Source organism: Oncorhynchus gorbuscha, linkage group LG16, assembly GCF_021184085.1.
Source record: "Oncorhynchus gorbuscha isolate QuinsamMale2020 ecotype Even-year linkage group LG16, OgorEven_v1.0, whole genome shotgun sequence".
Taxonomy (NCBI): domain Eukaryota; kingdom Metazoa; phylum Chordata; class Actinopteri; order Salmoniformes; family Salmonidae; genus Oncorhynchus; species Oncorhynchus gorbuscha.
In genome coordinates this window covers 60,749,407-60,773,438 of record NC_060188.1, presented here as the reverse complement: position 1 = coordinate 60,773,438, position 24,032 = coordinate 60,749,407, and the positions used below count along the sequence as shown (strand labels likewise).

The window sequence follows — 24,032 nt, the reverse complement described above, 5'->3', positions numbered from 1 at the left end:
TGTGAAGATGCTGGAGGCATAGAAAAGCCAGACAACGGTTTGCAACTGCACATGGGGACAAAGATCGTACTTTTTGGAGAAATACCCTCTGGTTTGATGAAACAAAAATAAAACTGTTTGGCCATAATGGCCATCGTTATGTTAGGAGGAAGAAGGGAGGCTTGCAAGCTGAAGAACACCATCCCAACCGTGAAGCACGGGGGTGGCAGCATGTTTTGGGGGTGCTTTGCTGCAGGAGGGACTGATGCACATCAGGCAGGAAGAGTATGTGGATATATTGAAGCAACATCTCAAGACATCAGTGAGGAAGTTAAAGCTTGGTCGCAAATTGGTCTTCCAAATGGACTATGACCTCAAGCACACTTCCAAAGTTGTGGCAAAATGGCTTAAGGACAATGAAGTCAATGTATTGGAGTGGCCATCACAAATCCCTGACCTCAATCCTATACAAAATGTGTGGGCAGAACTGAAAAAGCATGTGCGAGCAAGGAGACCTACAAACCTGACTCAGTTACACCCGCTCTGTCAGGAGGAATGGGCCGAAATTCACCGAACATTTTGTGGGAAGCAAGTGGAAGGCTAGCCGAAACGTTTGACCCAAGTTAAACAATTTAAAGGCATTGCTACCAAATACTAATTGAGTGTATGTAATATTCTGACCCACTGGGAATGTGATGAAAGAAATAAAAGCTGAAATAAATCATTCTCTCTACTATTATTCTGACATTTCACGTTCTTAAAATAAAGTTGTGATCCTATCTGACCTAAAACAGGGAATGTTTACTAGGATGAAATGTCGAGAATTGTGAAAAACTGAGTTCAAATGTGTTTGGCTAAGGTGTATGTAAACTTCCGACTTCAACTGTACATTCTCGTGAGCCTGCCCAGTACAGTACAGAAGTGCCACGAGCAGTCTACAGCGATCCTCCATCGCCTTCCCTAGGAAACCACACGTAATCAATTACACAGGAAAAACAATGGGAGAAAATAATGAATTAGCCTGGAATGCAAGGACACAATGGAGCACTCCTTTGTGGCAATTCAAATCTGCTTTGAACAGGGAATTCCAGATTTTTAATGGAGCATGCTCAATAGAGTATTCCCATATTTCCCCCCCCCCCCATCCCTCTCTATCCCCCTGTCTCTCCCATACCATAATTAGCAGGAGTCCACAGAATACTGACATTACCTGCTGCTGTTATTTTGTTATAATTATAATTAAAGGCTCATTGATTAGCCTCAATTAGAGCCCATTGACTCACTGCAGTGGAGGCTAATTTAAATTGAATAGCACACTTAATAACCACATCAGTACACTGAGGGAGGAGCTCGGAAACAGATATGGTAAGAAAGGGATACTGCGAGATTCTGGCAGATGCCCTTTTTATCTCTTTGCATACAGTAGGAAAGAAGTTAGAGGTAGTTGCGCGAGCCAATGCTAACTTGTGTTAGCACAATGGCTGGAAGTCTACAGGTACGCTAGGGTATGCAAATCTATCGCTAAATCATGTCATACTGCATACAGACATAAAAATCACCACGTTATTAGAATTGCACAGATGATGTGGCAAACCCCATTTTAGATGCTACACAGGGGGATGTCAATGTGGATTGAGAAAAGCAACATGCAGAAAGTAGTCCCATCCATTAGTGATGTGTCTGTCTCTTCACACATTAACCACATCACCCAGAGAGTAATCACTACGCCAGTCCAGATGCTTAATCTAACAGATGGGGCAGAGAATGCCAACTCCATAATATTTTTACAATCCCTAGTCCGTAATATGACACCCGTCAGAGAAAATGGGAAATGTTTATTTCATATCAGGTTTATAAGGAGAGCATGATACAGATATCACCCAGTGGCCAAACAACCATGCCTTTATTTTCTTCCTATCTACTGTATCTATCATGATGGTCTTCAGACTTTCAGCTGTGATGTGTAATTACAGTGTATGACTGCTGGAGAGCCACTTGACCTGACCTCAGTTTCCTCCACTCTCAGCCAGTATCTAATTACTGTATAGGGCTAGGTTCACATCCACTCATGGTGGGTGGCTACCTGGCAGTGCTGGTCCAGACTGTTGATGATGGGGTCACAACCCTAAAGCAGGTCCCCTTTGACCTGGTTAATTTGGGGTCACTGTCTTACAGTCCAGGTGCTCTAGGTTGTTGTTAGAATCCACTGCTCTGTATCGGTGTCCAGTAGTCCGCATGGGCTGCAGTGGTCTATAGCCTCATGCCTTGTGCTTCCCAGGGTTCAGTGCACCTTGTGTCTGCTGTAAGAAAAAAAGAGGGAGAGAAGTAGTGTGAGAGAGAAAGATAGAGAGAGAATAGATAGATTATGAGAGAGAGAGCGATAGGGACCTGGAACTGTGAAGTACTGTATATCCTTTCCTAGAAATAGTAAAGGAGTAATGGAAATATGACAGTAATGATAACCAAACTTTATTTATGTTTCACCTTCTGCATTACCATCAACATTATAGCCAAGTCATTCCTGAATATGATGACATTCATCCATTTCACTTCATTCTCTTCTTCAGTTTATCCTCCTCCCTTCCTCTCTCTCTCTCTTTGTGGCGCCAGCTTTCAGTAAGAAGATCATAAAGAGCAGCAGGGTTTTACTGTGTGACGAGTGTCATACATGACATTTATTTAAGGCGTGAGAGGGAGACTACATTTCACCATTTGATCAGGTATGAATAGGGAATGTGCTTTGCAAAGTGACCATTGGATTTCTGTCAGGTGACCATGCTAAGTAGATGATAAAGAATCCATAAAAGCCAGTGAGTTATGTCCTCTGCTTCTGTGCACTCTGCTTTACCTGGGCCTCTTCCTAGGGCTTGGTTTCACGGTCCACAGAAAGCGAGCACACCACAGGTCACAAAGCTAGATCAGATTGTAACCGTGAAGTCAGTACAATCTCAGGGTTTACAGCAATGAGTGTCTCTGACAAACAAGATGTGTTTGAGAGCCCAGCAGGACATTTGCAAAATCATGGAGGCATTGTTTGCCTATCAAGTCTTGTTTATACAGAGCTTCAGAAAGTATTCACACCCCTTTACATTTTCCATATTCTGTTTTGTCACAGCCTGAATTTAAAATAGATTACACTTAGATTGTGTGTCACTGATCAACACACAATACACCATAATGACAAAGTGGAATAATGTAAAAAAAATATATATATATATATATATATCTCATAATATGAAAATCTGAAATGTCTTAAGTCAATAACAACTATTCAACCCCTTTGTTATCACAAGCCTAAATAACTTTAGGAGTAAGGATTTGCCCAACAAGTCAGATAATAAGTTGCATGGACTCACACTGTGTGCAATAATGGTGTTCAACATAATTTTTGAATGACTACCCCATCTCTGTAACCCACACATACAATTATCTGTAAGGTCCCTCAGTCGAGCAGTCAATTTCAAGCATAGATTCAATGATAAAGATCAGGGAGGTTTTCCAATGCCTTGCAAAGAAGGGTACCTATTGGTAGCTGAGTAAAAAACAGACAATGAGTATCCTTTTGAGAATGGTGAAGTCATTCATTACACTTTGGATGGTCTATCAATACACCCAACCATTACCGCTCAAGAATGTCACCATGATTTGGTGATTTTAAACCAGTTACAGAGCTAAAAGGCTGTGATAGGAGATAGCTGAGGATGGATCAGCAACATTGTAGTTACTCCACAATACTAACCTAAATGGCAGAATGAAAAGAAGGAAGCCTGTACAGAATAGCAAATATTCCAAACCATGCATCCTTTTTGCAATAAGGCACTAAGGTAATACTGCAAAGAAATGAGTCAAAGAAATGAACTTTTTGTCCTGAATACAAAACATTATTTTGGGGGCAAATCCAACACAACAAACACATCACCGAGTATCACTCTTCATATTTTTAAGCATGGTGGTGGTTGCATCATGTTATGGGTATGCTTGTCATCGGCAAGGACTATGGAGTTTTTTAGGATAAAAATAAATGGAATAGGGCTAAGCACAGGCAAAGTCCTAGAGGACCTGGTTCAGTCTGCTTTCGAACAGACACGCGGAGAAAAATCCACCTTTCAGCAGGACAATAACCTAAAATGTAAGGCCAGATATACACTGGAGTTACTTACCAAGACAACATTCTATGTTCCTGAGTGGACTAATTACAGTTTGGACTTAAATCTGCTTGAAAATCTATGCCAAGACTTGAAAATGGCTGTCCAGCAATGATCAACAACCAACTTGACAGAGCTTTAAGAACTTTTAAAAGAATAATGGGAAGATATTGTACAATCCAGGTATGCAAAGCTCTTAGAGACCCAAAAGACTCACAGCTGTAATCACTGCCAAAGGTGATTCTAATATGTATTGACTAGGGGGTTGAATACTTGTCTAATCAAAATATATGAATGAATTTGCTTTAAATTATTATTATTTTAGAATTGTTCTTCCACTTTGTCAATACAGATTGTTTTGTGTAGATCGTTCACCAAAAATTACAATTAAATCCATTTTAATCCCAATTTGTAACTCAACAAATTTGTGGAAAACATAAAAGGGTGTGAATATTTTCTGAAGGCAGGGTAGCCTAGTGGTTAGAGCATTGGACTAATAACCGAAAGGTTGCAAGTTCAAATCCCCGAGCTGACAAGGTACAAATCTGTCGTCCTGCCCCTGAACAAGGCAGTTAACCCACTGTTCCTAGGCCGTTATTGAAAATAAGAATTTGTTCTTAACTGACTTGCCTAGTAAATAAATAAAGGTAAAATAAAGAATAAATAAAATATGTCACTGGCATTACAGACTTATAACATTTTTCTTCTCATTTTGAGGATATATAATTCCTGTCAAGGATATGTGAGAGGGGGGATGGTCTTGGTGTTGATGTATACCTCACTTCCAATGAAAATAGCATCTAACTGCATCCACCACTGATCCATGATAACTAATGGTATCTTGGAACATGGATGGCATTGGTAATGGACTTAAATGTAAGCCTGAGATTCTTTAGGTGACTTTTGCAGCAGTATGAGATCGGTTTTCGATTTACAATGACTGTCCTTTTTTCCTTGTTCACTTTACTCTTGCAATGGGCCTGTTGTTCTAATGGTTCCTTCCAAGGTCTGGTCAAGGACACACACACACACACACACACACACACACACACACACACACACACACACACACACACACACACACACTGTACAAACACACACTCATCAGTGTTATATCACTCTTCCAGACTGTGGCTTCCCGGAGCTTGATTAACCACAAGGCACAGTGATGTGTTCCACAGCTCCATGTACAGCTCCATGCTACAGTAGCTCCTTGGGTGACAAATGGCCTGGTAGCAGAGGATGATGTTATCGGCTCCACTGACACTCTGTTCTCCCATCCCGCTCCATCTCCCTCTATACTAGGTGTCTGCTACGGGTGTGAGCACTGAAGTTTGTAGCTATAAACCGGATGACCAGATGACAGTAGACTACTTGAAAGCCACAGTGAAATCATGACGTTGCAAATATAGTACTTAATATACAAGTATATAGAAAATTAATACATACAGTAAACATTTACTTGCAATTGTGCATCAAAAATGATCAGCTACAAAATAAATATGTTCTGGTGTATTAAACATCACTCTCACGCCATCTGCAGTAGTCTCTTTAAAATACTTTACTAACAAACTATTTCCCTTTTTAATATCTACAAGTTATCAGTCCCTGTTGAGCCATGTTCTTGATGCTGTCTCACATTAAATTGTTTACTATAGAATACTACAGTACTTACTATTAAATTCTATAGTAAATTGTATAATACTATACTACATGCTGTTTAACCCTCAATCATGTGTAGTAAATGCTATAGAATGCTGTAGTGTTTACTACAGTTTATTTTTCAAATAATTATGGAGTATTTACCACAGTATTATCCGCAACAAAAAAACACTAGTAAATATTACAGTAAAGTCCACAAAAACAATTCACTTGGATCTAACTATAATAAATACTACACTATTTAATTTGCATATACTCTGCCAATTCCCCTCCACCATATCACAATTTGTCCACCTATAAGTGAGAAATCTATGCCAAGAATAGTCCATAAATTGTGTTCCCAACGGGTTATAGAAAAGAGCAGAAGCTCCGAACTATCTGTTCAGACCCCCAGTCTCATATAGCTACAGGTTTTGGAAAATGTGGTGTTTTACTGTTTCTCCAGTAGGTTTCCTGAAGGAAAAAGCCTCCATTTCCATGTCAAAGATAACAAAACAAAAACACTATAGTAAATACTACAGTAATGTATGCAAAACACTACAGTAAATACTAAAGTATACTACAATCTGCAAAAACACTACATTAATTACTATAGTATTTACTAAGGTTTTCTTTTACTACAGTAGTTACACTATAGTTAACTTTAAATACTACAGTATACTACAGTAAATACAACAGTATTGACTGTAGTGTTTTTGCCTACTTTGGTCCTCAAAAACACTACAGTGAATACTACATTAAAGTCTGCAGAAACACTAAAGTGAATTCTATAATATTTATACCATAGTATACAATTTAAAAAAATATATGTGGGGTGTGCTCTTCTCCCCACCGCTTTCACCAATGCAACCATCCCACCCCTGTCTGACTTACTGCAACAATGAGGCTGATGCTACATTTATTTAATTATAATCTGCAATCTAGTGTATTACTGAGGATCCCTGGAGCACTCTTCAACTGTACATCACGTCCAAGAACCTACTTCTCCCCAACACTCAAGTGCACTTTTGTTCCAGAAGCGAGAGCCACATTCACTATAAAAGGTCCACCGGGTCCTTGGAAACAAACTTATGTAATTCTGCCGCTAAATGGCACTGCACCCAAGGCAGATATATGGTTCCAATTTCCCTGCATTCGGCCACCTGGATTTTGCTCTCTCTGAGTACTATTGCTGGAATCCTATTTATGGATGCTGCACTGGTGTTTCCATTAATTGGAAATTAAATTACATTTTATTTGTCACATATGATGAATACAACAGGTGTAGATGTAACGACGTTCGTCTGTTGAAAGAAGAGAGTCGGACCGAAATGCAGCGTGTAGGTTACTCATGACTTTAATGAAAGAATCGCGGTACATGAAATAACTGAAAGACGAAAACAACAAACGGAACGTGAAACTAATTACAGCCTATCTGGTGAATACTACACAAAGACAGGAACAATCACCCACGAATACAAAGCGAAACTCAGGCTGCCTAAATACGGTTCCCAATCAGAGACAACGAGAATCACCTGACTGATTGAGAATCGCCTCAGGCAGCCAAGCCTATACAACACCCCTAATCAGCCGCGATCCCAAATACTACAAACCCCAATACGAAAAACAACATATAAACCCATGTCACACCCTGGCCTACCCAAACATATAACAAAAACACAAAATACAATGACCAGGGCGTGACAGTAGACTTTACCATGAAATGCTTACTTACAAACCCCTTTCCCAACAATGCAGAGTTAAAAAGTAAGAACATTTGCAAATAAAAACAGAAGATAGTACAATAAATAACAATAACGAGGCTATATACAAATCAAATTGTATTTGTCACATGTTTCATAAACAACAGGTGTAGGCTAACAGTGAAATTCTTACCTACGGGCCCTTGCTAACAATGCAGATTTAACAAAAAAATAGAAATAGTAAGAAAATAAAAATATATATAAAAAGAATAACACGAGGAATGAATAGAAAAATAATAACACAAGTAATAAATACACAATGAGTAACAATAACTTGGCAATATACACAGGGTACTAGTACTGAGTCAATATGAAGGGGTATGAGGTAATTGAGGTACATACACTATATATACAAAACTATGTGGACACCCCTTCAAATTAGTGGATTCGACTATCCAGGACAGCAGGAATGCTGAAGTGCGTTGCACGTAAAAATTGACTGTCCTCGGTTGCAACACTCACTACTGAGTTCTAAACTGCCTCTGGAAGCAACGTCAGCACAAGAACTGTTTGTCGGGAGTGTAACGGCGTTCGTCTGTTGAAGAAAGAGAGTCGGACCGAAATGCAGCGTGTTGGTTACTCATGACTTTAATGAACTGAATTGCGGTACATGAAATAACTGAATACTAAATACAAAAACAACAGAACGGAACGTGAAACTTATTACAGCCGATCTGGTGAATACTACACAAAGACAGGAACAAACACCCACGAAATACAAAGCGAAAGTCAGGCTGCCTAAATACGGTTCCCAATCAGAGACAACGAGAATCACCTGACTGATTGAGAATCGCCTCAGGCAGCCAAGCCTATACAACACCCCTAATCAGCTGCGATCCCAAATATTACAAACCCCAATACGAAAAACAACATATAAACCCATGTCACACCCTGGCCTACCCAAACATAATAACAAAACACAAAATACAATGACTAAGGCGTGACAGGGAGCTTCATGAAATGGGTTTCCATGGCCGAGCAGCCGCACACAAACCTAAGATTACCATGCCTAATGCCAAGAGTCGGCAGGAGTGGTGTAAAGCTCGCCACCATTGGACTCTGGAGCACTGGAAACAAGTTCTCTGGAGTGATAAATCACGCTTCAACATCTGCCAGTCTGACAGACTAATCTGTGTTTGGTGGACGCCAGGAGAACGCTACCTGCCCGAATGCATAGTGTCAACTGTAAAGTTTGGTGGAGGGGGAATAATGGTCTGGCACTGTTTTTCATGGTTCGGGCAAGGCCCCTTTGTTCCAGTGAAGGGAAATCTTACCATTAAAGCATACAATGACATTCTAGACGATTCTATGGTTCCAACTTTGTGGCAACAGTTTGGGGAAGGCCCTTTCCTTCCCCCATGCACAAAGCGAGGTCCATACAGAAATGGTTTGTGGAGATCAGAGTAGAAGAACTTGACTGGCCTGCACAGAACCCTGACCTCATCCCCATCAAACACCTTTGGGATGAATTGGAACGCCGACTGCGAAGCAGGCCTAATCGCCTCGACCTCACTAATGCTCTTGTGACTGAATGGAAGCAAGACCCCCCCCCCCCCCGGCTTAGAATGTTTCACTCCAAAAATGAGGGGTTAAATACATGTAAAAAATATGTGCTCATCTATCCCATCTCAATCGATATACATCTATGCAATCATAGCCAAAGGTAATTTAAACATTGATTGATCCTATGTGTAGATACAGGTCTGCTCTCATAAGAAAGGCCCTTGATTGATCCTAGTGTAAATACAGCAGTAGATCCAGATATCAGCTCAGCAGCAGTGCTATCCCAGTGAAATACTACTGATGTGGAAGACCCGCAGGCCATGTAATGTGGGTGCAGCCGTAATGCCTACAGATATGTCTGGATAAACAACATAACCTCTCACTGGGAGGCCCGGTCTGTACAGACTGTGCTACATAGGCTATTTAAAAACACGTCTCACATTTGTCATCCTTTGCCCATATACTCTTCTCCATCGCCTCCCTCTATCCTACCACCAGTCGCTATGGAAGACATTAAGTGAATGTTTATGAGGCCTCCAAACACTAGTGATATACCCTGCTGCATGCTTCATAAGGTGCTGATTGATCAGCAGGAGACTGGCGGACTCGGAGGGTCGAAGGAGACGTAATGGAAACACATTGACAAAATAATTTCAGAAGGGACATTATGTGGGAAGTTGGAAATAAAACTAAAATGGCTTTATCGATCTTTCACTCAATCTGTTTATGGACGTTTATGGCCGGTGCATTACAGGATGTCACTGGGAGAGTTGGCCCAGTCAGGTTCCCAATGGAGCGTTTAGAGAGAGGTGTGTGTGTGTGAATGCATGTGAGTGTGCGCGTTCACAAACGTGTGAGTGTGTGTAAGCACGCTTGTGCACACATCAAATCAAATTGTATTTGTTACATGCACCGAAAACAACAGGTGTAGTAGACCTTACAGTGAAATGCTTACAAGCCCTTATCCAATAATGCAGTTTTAAGAAAATACTTTTTTTTAAGAGATAAGAATAACAAATAATTAAAGAGCAGCAGTAAACACTGAAACAAAAGTGGGGCTATATACAGGGGGTACCGGTACATAGTCAATGTGCTGGGGTACCGGTATTGAAGTAATATGTGCATGTAGGTAGAGTTATTAAAATTACTATGCATAGATAATAACAGATAATAAAATGTGCACGTGTGTGGTTGCCTATGTATGAAAGTCGACTAAAGTCCATAAGGTGATGTGTAAATACAAGTGAGAAGATATTGGTCGATTGAATCTCATAGGCTGGCTATTGATTTAAGGCCATACCTAGTACAACTAAGCTTTGATCCTATCCAGCACTGCTCCCTATGTTGAACCCCATTGTGTTACCAGATACCCAACTATGCAGTATGCTGCACATGGGGAATATCAAACATTCACTATTACAGTGTCCATATTAGGACTGCATCACATTAACTTGCTCTCTAATTAAGGTGTGAAAGTGAAGACATTATAGACAGTGTGGTATGCATAATACCAAAAAGGCGCATACTGTACTGCTTACAGTCCTTTCTCCTAACTAACAGTACTGATCTGTCAGTTAGGCTGAATGGCACCACAGACTCAGCCACACACTGCATACAGCCAAAGGCTAAAGGCAGCCTTTATCTTCCCACAGTGTTTTTGTTTCCTGGTCTTGATCTGACTACGGCTGCAGTCTGTATGTCCACAATGAGTCGCTTTAATCATTTCTCTCCCAGGGGCTTTGATCATCTATTATTTTCATCTATGGACTGTGGGCTGGCTGGTAGTGTTTGAGAGAAGGCTGTCTGGGCCCTACTGTGTCAGAATGGGGAACTGATGTTGTGTTTTTTGCCATACTGCATTGGCCGTTTAGTACATATTTTACAGGTTCTAACTCAATGTGTTAATGCTGTGTTATGCATTTTGCCAAAACCATGCTGGGTTATATTGTTGGTTGAATCCCTCTTAACTGTATGAATACACCTACTGAAACAAACTTCAACAGACTGTACTCAACTTAAGTGTGATATTTTTTTTTGCCAAAAGAGGCCCATCATCTGTAAATCCCTCCCCAAAACTGGCTTTGACTGTACAGTATTCTGACATGCTGCTGTCTTGACAGCTCATCACACACCCTCACCATGTATTTTCTGAACATAACATTACATATGGACAGCCTCTATTACTCTTCATGGATATGGTTGGCAAGTTTGAATGGTTTGTGTATCTCCCCGATCAATGTCAATCTCGGCTGTCAGGCGGGGGGCTGAGTTTTTCTCTGTCAGCATTTTTACACAAAAAAGTAATTGTGAAATTTGTTACATTTGTTACCGCTAAGCTGGCTCTGTATTGACCACCTTTCTCGCCATAATATAATAGTTGCTTACCGTATGAGACACCATAATGTGAAATATCTCCCCATAAAAGCTGCATCACAACTCTTTTCCATACCAATTGAGCAAAGGGCAATGTTTTGGCTGAGGCCTGGATAATTACTTGAAGGGCTCATGGCTACAGTGTAGAAATATGTATGAACGTTTTATTTTCTGCTCTGTAAGTCGGTGGGTTACTTGTGACAGGCTATTTGGGGTTGGGGACTGTGGGATGTCTCCTATCCGCTATACACTCTTAGAAAAAAAGGTGCTATCTAGAACCTGAAAAGGTTGTTTGGCTGTCCCCATAGAACACTTTGAAAAACATTTTTGGTTCCAGGTAGAACCCTTTCTTCAGAAGGTTCTACATCAACCCAAAATAGTTCTACCTGGAACCAAAAGGTTTCTCCTCTAGACAGTAGAACTCTTTTGGAACCCTTTTTTTCTGAGTGTAGTCTCATTAGTCTGTGGGTATATGCATGTGCTGTAGTCTACATTAAGTTACAGGCACACAATACATTACAATTATTGTAAATATTTAGTGATGGTTCTGTAACGACCCTGGGTTTATAAGCACGGAAATCGAGTCTGCCGCATGAGCATGCTTTTGCGGCTCCGCATTTATCAAAGCCCAATCAGGTAGCCTGATTTTAGATGTGCCCATGCAAACTGAATTATTAGGGAAATCGTTCTTGCAAAGCATGTAAACATTTAAATCGAAATGTAATGAAACAGGCCTTCGAGCCCGAGGTCCGGCGCGCTATCGACTGTGCCGCAAAAGCATGCTCATGCTGCAGACTCGATGTCCACGTTTAAAATGAAGAATATTTTATTCTGAGTTCGGACATTTAAAGGTTGTACATGAAAACAATTTCAAAGATGCATATTTTCAGTTTTTCCGAACTCACTTGCGCAAAAGTTTGAAGCTCGCCTTGCTCATGCTAGCACATGCGCAGATCAACGCTCATTAAGGCGTTTACATGTCCAATAGTTGGAAAGATTGCTCAGAAAATCTGGGGCCTCATTTATAACCGTTGCTTAAATTTCACACTACATTTTTGGATGCGCAATTTCTTAAAAGTCTGCGCATATACTGTACAAAAATATTGAGAATTATAAACTTGGCGCAATCCATACATACACGTTTCCCATTATCAATCAGAACTGTCGTAAAACGGTGCATGAACGAGCCTGAAAACTCAGGATGAAAAACGCCTCCATTCACCTTTTATGGTGACAGCCATTTTTTCGCTGTATAATTTTGAACTATTGTGATTAGACCACGGCATGCAAAAGATTAATCTTTGTTCAATATTTAGTTTATCAATAGTTTATTGAGTTTATATGTCCTGTGTTGGTATAGGCTCTGAGATTAAATAGACAATGATGTTGTGCTCTTATCGCACAGCAATGCTGTAGCCTACCCATACTGTCAAATACTTAACATGCACTACTGGTCTATTTACTTTGTTGGCAGAATGTTTTAATCTTTAGCAGTAATTTATGCTGTACCTGGAAAAGGCTAGCTCTAAGGCAGCCAGCTCTAAGGCAGCCAGCTCTAAGGCAGCCAGCTCTAAGGCAGCCAGCTCTAAGGCAGCCAGCTCTAAGGCAGCCAGCTCTAAGGCAGCCAGCTCTAAGGCAGCCAGCTCTTCCCCAGATCTGTTCCTCGACACAATCCTGTCTCGGAGCTCTACGGACAATTCCTTAGACCTCATGACTTGGTTTTTGCTCTGACCTGCTCTGTCAACTGTGGGACCTTATATAGACAGGTGTGTGCCTTTGCAAATCATGTCGAATCAATTGAATTTACAACAGATGGACCCCCTAAAGTGGAGTTGTTTTACGTCTCATCCATATACATTACAACACAGAAGTCCAGTGACAGTCTCATAGCCATTCCCTTCACCCCTGCTGAGGAGATGTGACTCCCAGAAGCAAAGCTGTCAAAGTAAAAGAATTGATCTAACTTCCCCCTACCGAGCTAAGCTCTTCAAACCCAACACAGAGCAGACCTGCCAATCCTGCAACGAAGAGGAGGACCAACGCTGCCGTGCTGCTGCCAATACATATACAGTGCCTTAAGAAAGTACTCACACCCCATGACTTTTTCCAGATTTTGTTGTGTTACAGTCTACATTTAAAATTGATAACATGTAGATTTAGTGTGACTGATCTACACACAATTCCCCCGAAATGTAAAAGTGGCATTAGGTTTTTATAAATGTTTACAAATTAAATAAAAATGGAAAGCTGAAATGTTTTGAGTCAAAGTATTCAATCGTTTTGTTATGACAAGCCTCAATAAGTTCAGGAGTAAACATGTGCTAAGCAAGTCCCACTACAAGCTGCATGGACTCACTCTGTGTGCAATACTAGTGTTTAACACACCCCACACATACAATTATCTGTAAAGTCCCTCAGTCGAGCAGTGAATGTCAAGCACAGATTCAACCACAAAGACCAGGGAGGTTTTCCAATGGTTCGAAAAGAAGGGCACCTATTGGTAGTTGGGTTATCAAAAAAGCAGACATTGAACATCCCTTTGAGCATGGAGCATTTATTATTTACACTTTGGATGGTGTAAAAATACACTCAGTCACTACAAAGAAACAGGCGCACTTTCTAACTCAGTTGCCGGAGAGGAAGAAAACCGCTCAGGGATATCACCATAAGGCCAATGGTGATTTTAAAACAGTTACAAAGATAAATGGCTGTGATAGGAGAAAACTGAAGATGGATCAACAACATTGCTCTATAGTTACTTAATGCTAACAGAGTGAAAAGAAGGAAGCCAGTACAGAATAAAAAATATTCCAAAACATGCATCCTGTTTTTAATAAGGCACTAAAGTAATACTGCAGTAAATGTGGCAAAGAAATTAAGAAGACATCACTGACTATCACTCTTCATATTTCCAAGCACGGAGGTGGCTACATCATATTGTTTGTCATCGGCATTGGCTAGGGAGATTTTTAGGATAAAATAAACAGTATATAGCTAAGCATTGACAAAATCCTTGACGAAATCTGGGTTCAGCTTTCCAACAGACAATAGAAGATTAATTCACCTTTCAGCAAGACAATTGTCCAAAACACAATTACAAATGCAATTGAAGTCGAAGTTTACATATACCATAGCCAAATACATTTAAACTCAGTTTTTCACAATTCCTGACATTTAATCCTAGTAAACATTTCCTGTCTTAAGTCAGTTAGGATCACCATGTTATTTTAAGAATGTGATATGTCAGAATAATAGTAGAGAGAATGATTTATTTCATCACATTCCCAGTGGGTCAGAAGTTTACATACACTCAATTAGTATTTGGTAGCATTACCCTTAAATTGTTTAACTTGGGTCAAACGTTTCAGGTAGCCTTCCACAAGCTTTCCACAATAAGTTGGGTGGATTTCGGCCCTTTCCTCCTTACAGACCTCCCCACTCTGCAAGCCATCGGCCCGTCGCTCAATACCACACTGGGATGCCAAATCAATGGACATAATCTCTGAAGCCACAGATCTATATGGGCCGCCATGTCCAACAAGTCTCACCTACTACACACAGTTAACTTTAGCTCTGAGCTACTGTAGTCCCACCCTGTGCTATTGAATAAAACCTAAGGTTAGGGTGCTGCATCACAGTAAGCAGAATCAGGCTAGTGGATCAAAGGTCTCGACTAAATGTTATTTCAAAGTTCGTTGAGTCACCGTAGGGACAAAAAAACACCTCGAAAAAAGGGGTTATTTCAATTATAGGAACGGGATGATGGTTGGGTACCAGAGTACTTGAGAAAATTTACAGGGCCGTTATTACTTTAGGGTTGTTCTTAAATTACAGCTCTCAGCTTTTCGCTCTGAAAGCGGCGAGGGTAAATATGTAAAGAGAAGCGCTCCCTCGCCCATGTGGAAAGATAACTCTGTGCTTAACTATCTGTTCTAGGAGGAGCTCTTCTGTTCTGATGTACAGTCTTCAGAAAGTATTCACACCCCTTGACTTTTCACACATTTTGTTGCTTTACAAACAATAGTACGCAAGTATAAACACCATGGGACCACGCAGCTGTCATTCCGCTCAGGAAGGAGGCACGTTCTGTCTCCTACAGATGAATGTACTGTGGTGTGAAAAGTGCAAATCAATCCCAGAACAGCAAAGGACCTTGTGAAGATGCTGGAGGAAACAGATACAAAAGTATCTATATCGACAGTAAAACGAGTCCTATATCGACATAACCTGAAAGGCCGCTCAGCAAGGAAGAAGCCACTGCTCCAAAACCGCCATAAAAAATCCAGACTACGGTTTGCAGATGGGGACAAAGATCGTACATTTTGGAGAAATGTCCTCTGGTCTGATGAAACAGAAATAGAACTGTTTGACCAATTGACCATGCTTGGGGTCATTGTCCATTTGGAAGAATCATTTGTGACCAAGCTTTAACTTCCTGACTGATGTCTTGAGATGTTGCCTCAATTTATCCACGTAAATTTCCTGCCTCATGATGCCATCTATTCTGTGAAGTGCACCAGTCCCTCCTGCAGCAATGGACCCCCACAACATGATGCTGCCACCCCGTGCTTCACAGTTGGGATGGTGTTCTTCGGCTTGTAAGCCTCGCCTTTTTCATCCTGACAGAGCTGGTGTAACTGATTGAGGTTTGTAAGGCCACCTTGCTCGCACATGCTTTTTCATTTCTGACCACACATTATCTATAGGATTGAGGTCAGGGATTTGTGATGGCCACTCCAATACCTTGACTTTGTTGTCCTTAAGCCATTTTGCCACAACTTTGGAACTATGCTTGGGGTCATTGTCCATTTGGAAGACTCATTTGACCAAGCTTTAACTTCCTGACTGATGTCTTGAGATGTTGCCTCAATTTATCCACCCAGGTCTCCTGGCTAATGTTGTGGTTCTGTGATTGCAGGTGCCGAGGGAGCCGTGTTCAGCAACTCTGTGGAGACGCCACACGTCAGGGCCGAGCCCTTCAAAGAGCTACGGTAAAATACATTTCTCTTTGAATAATTCCTCCTGATGTGCACACATATTGTAGATACATACTGTACATACATACTTACACAAACTCACACACAGATATAACACCATGCATCACCTTTCTCATGTTCTATGCATTTATAATCAAACAATATTCAACAACAAAAATCGGATGGGGAATTGCTGTGGCATGTCACTGGGTTGCTATTATAAAATGATGGAAAAATTGCTCCCGTCGTGGGCAGAGGACCTACTGTACAGTTTAGTTTGTGCTGGTGCATTTGGGCTGGCTGAAGATTACAGGCCATTTCCCTAAGCCATGGTGTGTCGCTCAGCGAGAGTGAGGGTGTGATTTGGATTATTGCCTGTGAAATGATTTACTAACCCAAGGTTTTCCAAACTCGGTCCTTGGGACCCCAAGGGGTGCACATTTTATTTTTTGCCCTTGCACACAGCTGATTCAAATAATTAACTAATCATCCAGCTTTGAATCAGATGTGTGGTGTTTGGGAAAAAAAAATTAATGTGCACCCTTTAGGGTCCCGAGGGCCGAGTATGGGAAGTCCTGCTCCAGCCCCATGCATACTACCAATGTCAACCATTTTGCGCTGAAAAAAAATACAAAAGCAACATGTAAAGTGTTGGTCCCACGTTTCTTGAGCTGAAATAAAAGATCCCAGAATTGTTTCATACACACAAAAATATTATTTCTCTAAAATATTGTGCACACATTTGTTTACATCCCTGTTAGTGAGTTTTTCTTCTTTGCCAAGATAATCCATCCACCTTGACAGGTGTGGCATATCAAGAAGCTGATTAAACAGCACGGGTTCTTGTGCTGGGTACATTAAAAGGCCACCCTAAAATGTGCAGTTTTGTTACACAACACAATGCCTGAAATGTCAACATTTTTGAGGGAGCGTGCAATTGGCATGCTGACTGTAGAATGTCCACCAGAGCTGTCGCCAGGTATTTAATGTTAGTTTCTCTACCATAAGCTACCTCCAACACTGTTTTCAAGAATTTGGCACTACGTCAAATCAGCCTCACAATCGCAGACCATGTGTAACCACGCCAGCCCAGGACCTCCACATCCAACTTCTTCACCTGCGGGATCATCTGAGACTAGCCACCTGGGCAGCTGATGAAACTGTGGGTTTGAACAACCAAATAATTTCTGCACAAAATTTCACAAACCGTCTCATGGAAGCTCATCTGCGTGCTCGTTGTCTTCTCCAGGGCCTTGACTTGACTGCAGTTCGGCTTCGTAACCAACTTAAGTGTGCAAATGCTCACCTTTAATGGGTACTTGCACGCTGGAGAAGTGTGCTCTTCATGGATGAATCCCGGTTTCAACTGTACCGGTCAGATGGCTGACAGCTTGTTTGGTTACGTGTGGGTGAGCGGTTTGCTGATCTGAACAGAGTGCCCAATGCTGGTGGTGGGGTTATGGTATGGGCAGGCATACGATACGGACAATGAACAAAATTGCATTTTATCAATGGCTATTTGAGTGCACAGAGATACCGTGATGAGATCCTGAGACCCATAGTCGTGCCATTCATCTGCCACCATCCCCTCATATGTCAGCATGATAATGCACAGCCCCATGTTGCACGGATCTGTACACAATTTCTGGAAAGCTGTCCCAGTTCCTCCATAGCCTGCATACTCACCAGATCTGTCACCCATTGAGCATGTTTTCGGATGCTCTTGATCAACGTGTTTGACTTTGTGTTCCAGTTCCCGCCAATATCCAGCAACTTCACACAGCCATTGAAGAGAAGTGGGACAATATTCCACAGGCCATAATCAACAACCTGATCAACTCTATGCAAAGGAGATATGTCGCGCTGCCTGAGGCAAATGGTGGTCACACCAGATACTGACTGGTTTTCTGATCCACGCCCCTATCTTTTTTTTAAGGTATCTGTGACCAATAGATGCATATCTGCATTCCCAGTCATGTGAAATTCATAGATTAGGGCCGAATGAATATATTTAAATTGACTGATTTCCTTATATGATATTAACTGTAACTCAGTAAAATCTGTGAAATTGTTGCATGTTTTTTAGAAATACATCTCCCCAGCCACCCTTCCCAATCTAGAGCACTGTGTTGTGCGCAATCATGTCACCTGACCTTGATTTAACCTTTATTTAAAGCATTTCATTTTTTATTTCAGGTGGTCTAGCACCATCCTCAGACAATTTTAATTCTCATTTCTGGATAAGGATAAAAACACAAGATAAAATCTGTTATGATGGTGCGAAACACATGGCCAAGGCTCTAAATCAACATTTTTCATCAGTAGCACTGGTGCTCCCAATCTTTTTTTAATTACGAGCACCACGTGGAATGTAGGAGCACCATAAAATAACATTTTTTTCAATTGATTGAGATACAGCCTATATTTGTCCTTTATAAATTGTAGCCACGTTTTTAAACGAATATGTAACACTGCAAAGAGTTTATTAAAATATGTTGATACAAATCCCTGTTATTGAAATTCCAAAGTAATTTGAGTAGTTTTCGGTTTCTACAATGTGTAAAAGCAAAATGTTCCTACTGAGATGCATTACATTTAAAATTGTACACAGTCTCTTTAAAATGTCAGGTTTGTCCTGACAACAGAAATCTGTCATTCATTCATTGCTATGATCATTGCCTATTTGTGTTGCTCACAATCATTGTGTATACACAAAAAATGCTATGATCATTGATATCCTGAAGAAGCTATCCAATTATAATTTAGGAGACCATCTTATCCATAGCAATTTACGTATATACATTTTCATACTGATCCCATGTGGGAATTGAAGCCACAACCCTGGCATTGCTCTACAAGATGAGCCACACAGGATTATCATCCCTTTTCCTTTCTTTCTGTGCCACAAAATGTTTGGATATACTGGTAAAGTTACCAGGTTGTTAGCTTGCCAATGAAGTAACATGACTGAACAAATAGTAAACAAAACATGAATGACTCGCAAGTAGTTTTAGAACATCCCATGACATGGTTTATGAATGTAAGCTGCAGTCCCGGCGAGCCACTATAGGAAGATAAAAATGCTGCGCAGGTAATATGGGTCAGATCTTTTGAACTGGTTGGGCTTCAAGCAAGCTATTTTTGCTGTAGTAATGGTGCAACTATGACGCTATCGAATCTGCACTTGCTTTTTTTGTTTAGTGCACTTGGAAACAACATTAGAGTGTAGCCTTATCATTAAAACAATTATTATCTGGGGGGTTTTCCTAGTCGCACAGTGCTCCCCAAAAAACTCTTAGTCCCACAGCAAAACATTTTGTTCCACTTTAGAGCCCTTTTTACAGTGTAACATTAAGCTGCTAAAGCCTTTGAACTGGTTCAGAAGGTTTTGACTCTTTCTTCCAATTACCTGTAGCTTGGAGAAACTCTGTAAGCAATGTATACTCCTCCAGCAATTAGCTCTACTTCCTGTCCAGTAGAATGCCGATGGAGAACCATTCGGAAGCGTTATTTTGTGGATTCTGACATGTAGAGATCAATGGCCGTATCTTTGGCAGGACTGCTGCTTGGATCGGCCCTCAGTACGCCCAGATCAATGCCCGGATGCTCATCAAAATTGAATTCAAGGAGCTTCTCACTCGTGAAGATGGAAAGATTAATGAGTTTAGGTGCTGGCTGGCAAGTGGTTGAGTAGACATGACAGGGGAGACACATTGGTAGAGAGAGAGAGATAAAGAATGTTAGCAATTTATGTTATTCTTTAATAACACAGACCCCAATGTAAATCAGGGGGAGGAAAATCGGTTCATTTGAAGAGGACAAATCATACAGGTAGATAGATGGTCATTCTCCCCTGTCCTCAGGGATGCTCTCTCCAGTGGATCTCTCCTGTGATTATCTCCCAAGAACAAAGGGACAGCATGTAGTTTTATAACCCAGCAAAAGCCTGTGGTTGACCAATTAGAATCCCTTGCAATAAAACTAGCCAATGGACAAATGACAAGTATCCTATTTCAGAAGACATATTCCTCTCACGTCTCTGAACCATTGATCAATAATTCCCTATTACAGAAAAAACACTATTTCCCTTAATCGTTATTACTCTATTGACTTCTTGTCCTTTTGACCTCGTCCTCTGTCTATGCATTGTGTATTTATCTTCAACATATCTTCAACATATTCATACACTCCCCTCTAGACCATTTAAAAAATAATGTATTTTTAGAAAACAATTCAAAAACATGTACAAATAGACAGTATAAAAAACATTAGCAGTAAGCATAAAATCATTCACATTAAACACCTTGCATTTCTATAAAACACAAAGGGCACACAGTACTTGCTGTAACAATAAAAAATGGATTTCCAAAAAGTTATAGAAAATAAGTATTAACAGGTGTAATGATGATGTCCCGATTCCTACCACATCCTGTATTAGGAGGAAACTCTCACACACAAAAAATAACAATTGTCTGCAAGACAATATTCAATCATCCTATTGGCAAGGTAATCATTCCCCAAGTCCTTTAAAAGTGCTCTTCCACACTGGTATCAGTCCCACATAGATAACTGTTGGAAATGATGTTCTGACAGTCTGCCGGGAGTGAGAAATTCTTCTTCCGTTCCACTGGTTGCACTTCACCGGTGATCTTGTATTATTTCAGGTACTGTCCTTAAATCGAAGGATATTGCTGCAGCCTCAGACGACAGATTATCATAACCTGTAACGAAGGAAACAAAAAGTGAAAGTAACATGTCCTGGTTTTAAGACCAATTCATATTTCATGGATTTCCCTAAGTAAGCAAGCCCCAATATTCAGAAAAACGTTGGACATTTCACCTAGATATCCCTAATATGAAGACTGCGGTATACAACATAGAAGCTTATCCGGCTCTGCTCATCTTACTATGCTTCTTCACCCGAGATTGGCCCCTGTTTCCTAATCAATCAGTCCGTTATTCTCCGGCTCCACTTTGTCATCAAAATGGACAACCTTGCAATGAATGACATGTATCCATCGTGATTGCCCCTGTACTTTTACTGTTGAACTCGTTATGAGCAAAACTTGATAAGGACCTTCGCATGTTGGCCCTAATGTGTCTGTTTCATATTTTTTTACCATCACCCACTGTCCTGGTACTACATCATGTTCCTCCTTGGGAGTTATTCCCCACGCCTCTTTTAATTGTCTGTCTGCTTCCCCTACTGTTGTATGCAATAGTTAAGCATTGTGTCACTCATGAAGTGAACGTCTGCTTTTCTCAAATCTAACGTGCCTGGTATTATCACATTGTCCATTGTAGTAACTAACAATGCCCAGCCTGCCTCACACCCCCACCACAATGTTTGAACCATCTGTGTATAAGATAAACCCAGGTTTTTCCAACGAATGACTCTATAAACCCATCAGAGAGCTGATCCTAAACCAACTCACAACAGTCGTGTTCAAGTAATGTGGTATCTGTAGGATACATCAGAGTAGCTGGATTACATGGTGTCTTTTCAACTATACCCATGTCCCATAAATCTTTAATCGCTACTGTAGTAGCGTCCATAGCTTCCTTGCTAATGGGATATTGTTTTGTTCAAGGTGGGGCAACACCTGTCAAGCACACTGGTTCCATATCCCAAGTTCCACACAAATTTGTCTTCGTAGTACAAATAGGATGGTTCTGAACTGTAGAGCCCTGCAGTTGTCTAATTTGCCACGTCACCTTTCCTTCAGAACAGTTCAATGTAGAGTCAAGTTGCATAATAACATCAAGGCCTAAAATAGGTTGTTCAAATGAGCCTATCCACACCCCTGCATCAATCTTCAATGGACCAATAGAATTTGATAATGGTTTAGTCTGTTTCATATTTGTCACCCCCTACGCCTGTGGCTCTCATCTTCTTGCCTGTGTACTGAGGACATACATGTCTTGCATAAGATATCGGCAATATAGTGACTTCAGGACCCGTATCTACTAAACAAATCTACTGCAAAGTTGTTAACCATCATGTTCCCATATATTCCATCCAATTTCAGCTGAGATGGGACGTAGAGGGAGTCCATTAGTTTACCTCCACAGCATCCAGCAAAATCTGCTGCTGAGCCGGAGAGAGCTTCTTAAATTTCTGCATCAGCATTGTGTCGTTGGGGCTGTTGTCGTGATTCCATTTTCCCTTAGACGGACTCTGCTTCTCCTGGTCATTCCTCATAAGAACATGTTTTCTTTCCGACATTCTCGTTGCCAGTGACCAGAAATCCCGCAATAATGACATACACCAGGGTTCTATTTTACTGAACGAATAATGTTGTTGGTTTCACTCGGAACCTGCACAAATCTGATAACAGCAGGTTTATTATGTTGATTTGTGTTTATATTTATTATGGATCCCCATTAGCCATGCTGCCAAAGCAGCAGCTACTCTTCCTGTGGTCTAGCAAGATTAAGGCAGTTTATACAATTTTAAAAACATTACAATACATTCACAGATTTCACAACAGACTGTGTGCCCTCAGGCCCCTACTCCACCACTATCACATATCCACAGTACTAAGTGTGTGTGTGTGTGTGTGTGTGTGTGTGTGTGTGTGTGTGTGTGTGTGTGTGTGTGTGTGTGTGTGTGTGTGTGTGTGTGTGTGTGTGTGTGTGTGTGTGTGTGTGTGTGTGTGTGTGTGTGTGTGTGTGTGTGTGTGTGTGTGTGTGTGTGTGTGTGTGCGTGCGTGCGTCTAAGCCAATATTTGTGTGGCTCACAATCCCTGCTTCTTCCATAACATGTTTTATTATCTGTTTTTTTAAATACAATTTTACTGCTTACGTCAGTTATTTGATGTGGAATAGAGTTCCATGTTGTCTGGCTCTATGTACTACTAGTACTGTGTGACTCCCATAGCCTGTTCTGGACTTGGGGACTGTGAAGAGACCTCTTGTGGCATGTCTTGTGGGGTATGCATGGGTGTCCGAGCTGTGTGCCAGTAGTTTAGACAAACAGCTTGGTGCATTCAACATGTCAATACCTCTCATAAATAAAAGTAGTAATGAAGTCAATCTCTCCACCACTTTCAGCCAGGAGACATTACCATGCATATTATTAATATTAGCTCTCTATGTACATCCAAGGGCAAGCCGTGCTTGTCATGCAGGTGAATGAGGACCCAAAAGCGACTTGGCGAAAACAGAGTCTTTAATCCAGTAAAGTAATTCTACAAACATAAGACATAATTCCACTCGTAATGACGAGAACAGACTGGAGACTCGATCAAGAACTGCAGGTTGCCTCGGGAAGGCACTTGAACCTAGCAGACTCAGACACCTGCTCTCCACGCAGCATCTGAGGGAAACACGACACGACAGGGCGATACACAGACACAGCACGGTGAACAATAGACAAGGATCCGACAGGGCAGGAACGGAAAACAAGGAGAGAAATAGGGACTCTAATCAGGGAAAAGAATAGGGAACAGGTGTGGGAAGACTAAATGATAGATTAGGGGAATAGGAACAGCTGGGAGCAGGAACGGAACGATAGAGAGAAGAGAGAGAGGAAGGGAGAGAGAAAAAGGGGAACGAACCTAAAAAGACCAGCAGGGGGAAAATGAACAGAGGGAAAAGCCAAAATGACAAGACAATCTAAGACAAAACATGACAGTACCCCCCCACTCACC

The 24,032-nt window shown here is 41.0% G+C and overlaps 1 protein-coding gene across 3 annotated transcripts in view; it reads left to right on the top strand.

Annotated features, from left to right (window-relative positions):
• The window catches only part of LOC124000342 (delta-sarcoglycan-like), a 313,303-nt gene that overhangs the window by 272,746 nt on the left and 16,525 nt on the right, over positions 1–24,032 (top strand). For all 3 annotated transcript variants that reach the window (XM_046306630.1, XM_046306631.1, XM_046306629.1), the window contains exon 6: positions 16,323–16,395. In XM_046306630.1, coding sequence (XP_046162586.1) covers positions 16,323–16,395 — 73 coding nt within the window. The remainder of the gene's footprint in view (positions 1–16,322; positions 16,396–24,032) is intronic.